Source organism: Magallana gigas, chromosome 6, assembly GCF_963853765.1.
Source record: "Magallana gigas chromosome 6, xbMagGiga1.1, whole genome shotgun sequence".
Classification (NCBI taxonomy): domain Eukaryota; kingdom Metazoa; phylum Mollusca; class Bivalvia; order Ostreida; family Ostreidae; genus Magallana; species Magallana gigas.
The window spans coordinates 50,092,602-50,093,008 of NC_088858.1; the positions used below are offsets into that span (position 1 = coordinate 50,092,602).

Genomic DNA, 407 nt, shown 5'->3' on the forward strand with positions numbered 1-407 from the left:
TGGAGAATCCGGGTATCGATCCCGGTACCTCTCACATGCTAAGCGAGCGCTCTACCACTTGAGCTAATTCCCCGATGTCAAATGAGGAGTTAAAATTGTTTATAAAAACAATTATTGTTGATTTCCTTGTATATAATGGGGGCATTTCTTTTTTAATTGGATAAATATTTCAAGTTGTATAATGTAGTTTACGGAAACATTTTATAATTCTTATGAGAAGGAAAGATTTTATGTATAACGTTAGCATTCGGATCACGCTCGTTTCCGTGTAAATACGATTTGATACATCCGGTTTTGAAATGTAAACACAAAATCACATGACTTGTGGCTATTGATAGCATGGCGACGTGAACATTATATAAATCATAAGACTGGGATGTTATTGTGGGTTATCGAAACATGTGATT

The 407-nt window shown here is 35.1% G+C and overlaps 1 protein-coding gene and 1 non-coding gene across 2 annotated transcripts in view; one reads left to right on the forward strand and one right to left on the reverse strand.

Annotated features, from left to right (window-relative positions):
• Window positions 1-73, reverse strand: Trnaa-agc (transfer RNA alanine (anticodon AGC)). The gene has a single exon. It is a non-coding gene; the product is annotated as a tRNA-Ala (tRNA).
• A 238-nt stretch (window positions 74-311) lies between these two features.
• The window catches only part of LOC105326807 (phospholipase B1, membrane-associated), an 11,624-nt gene continuing 11,528 nt past the window's right edge, over window positions 312-407 (forward strand). Inside the window, exon 1 of the mRNA XM_011426989.4 lies at window positions 312-407. This exon is cut by the window's right edge and continues 150 nt beyond it. Coding sequence (XP_011425291.3) covers window positions 377-407 — 31 coding nt within the window. The 5' untranslated portion in view covers window positions 312-376.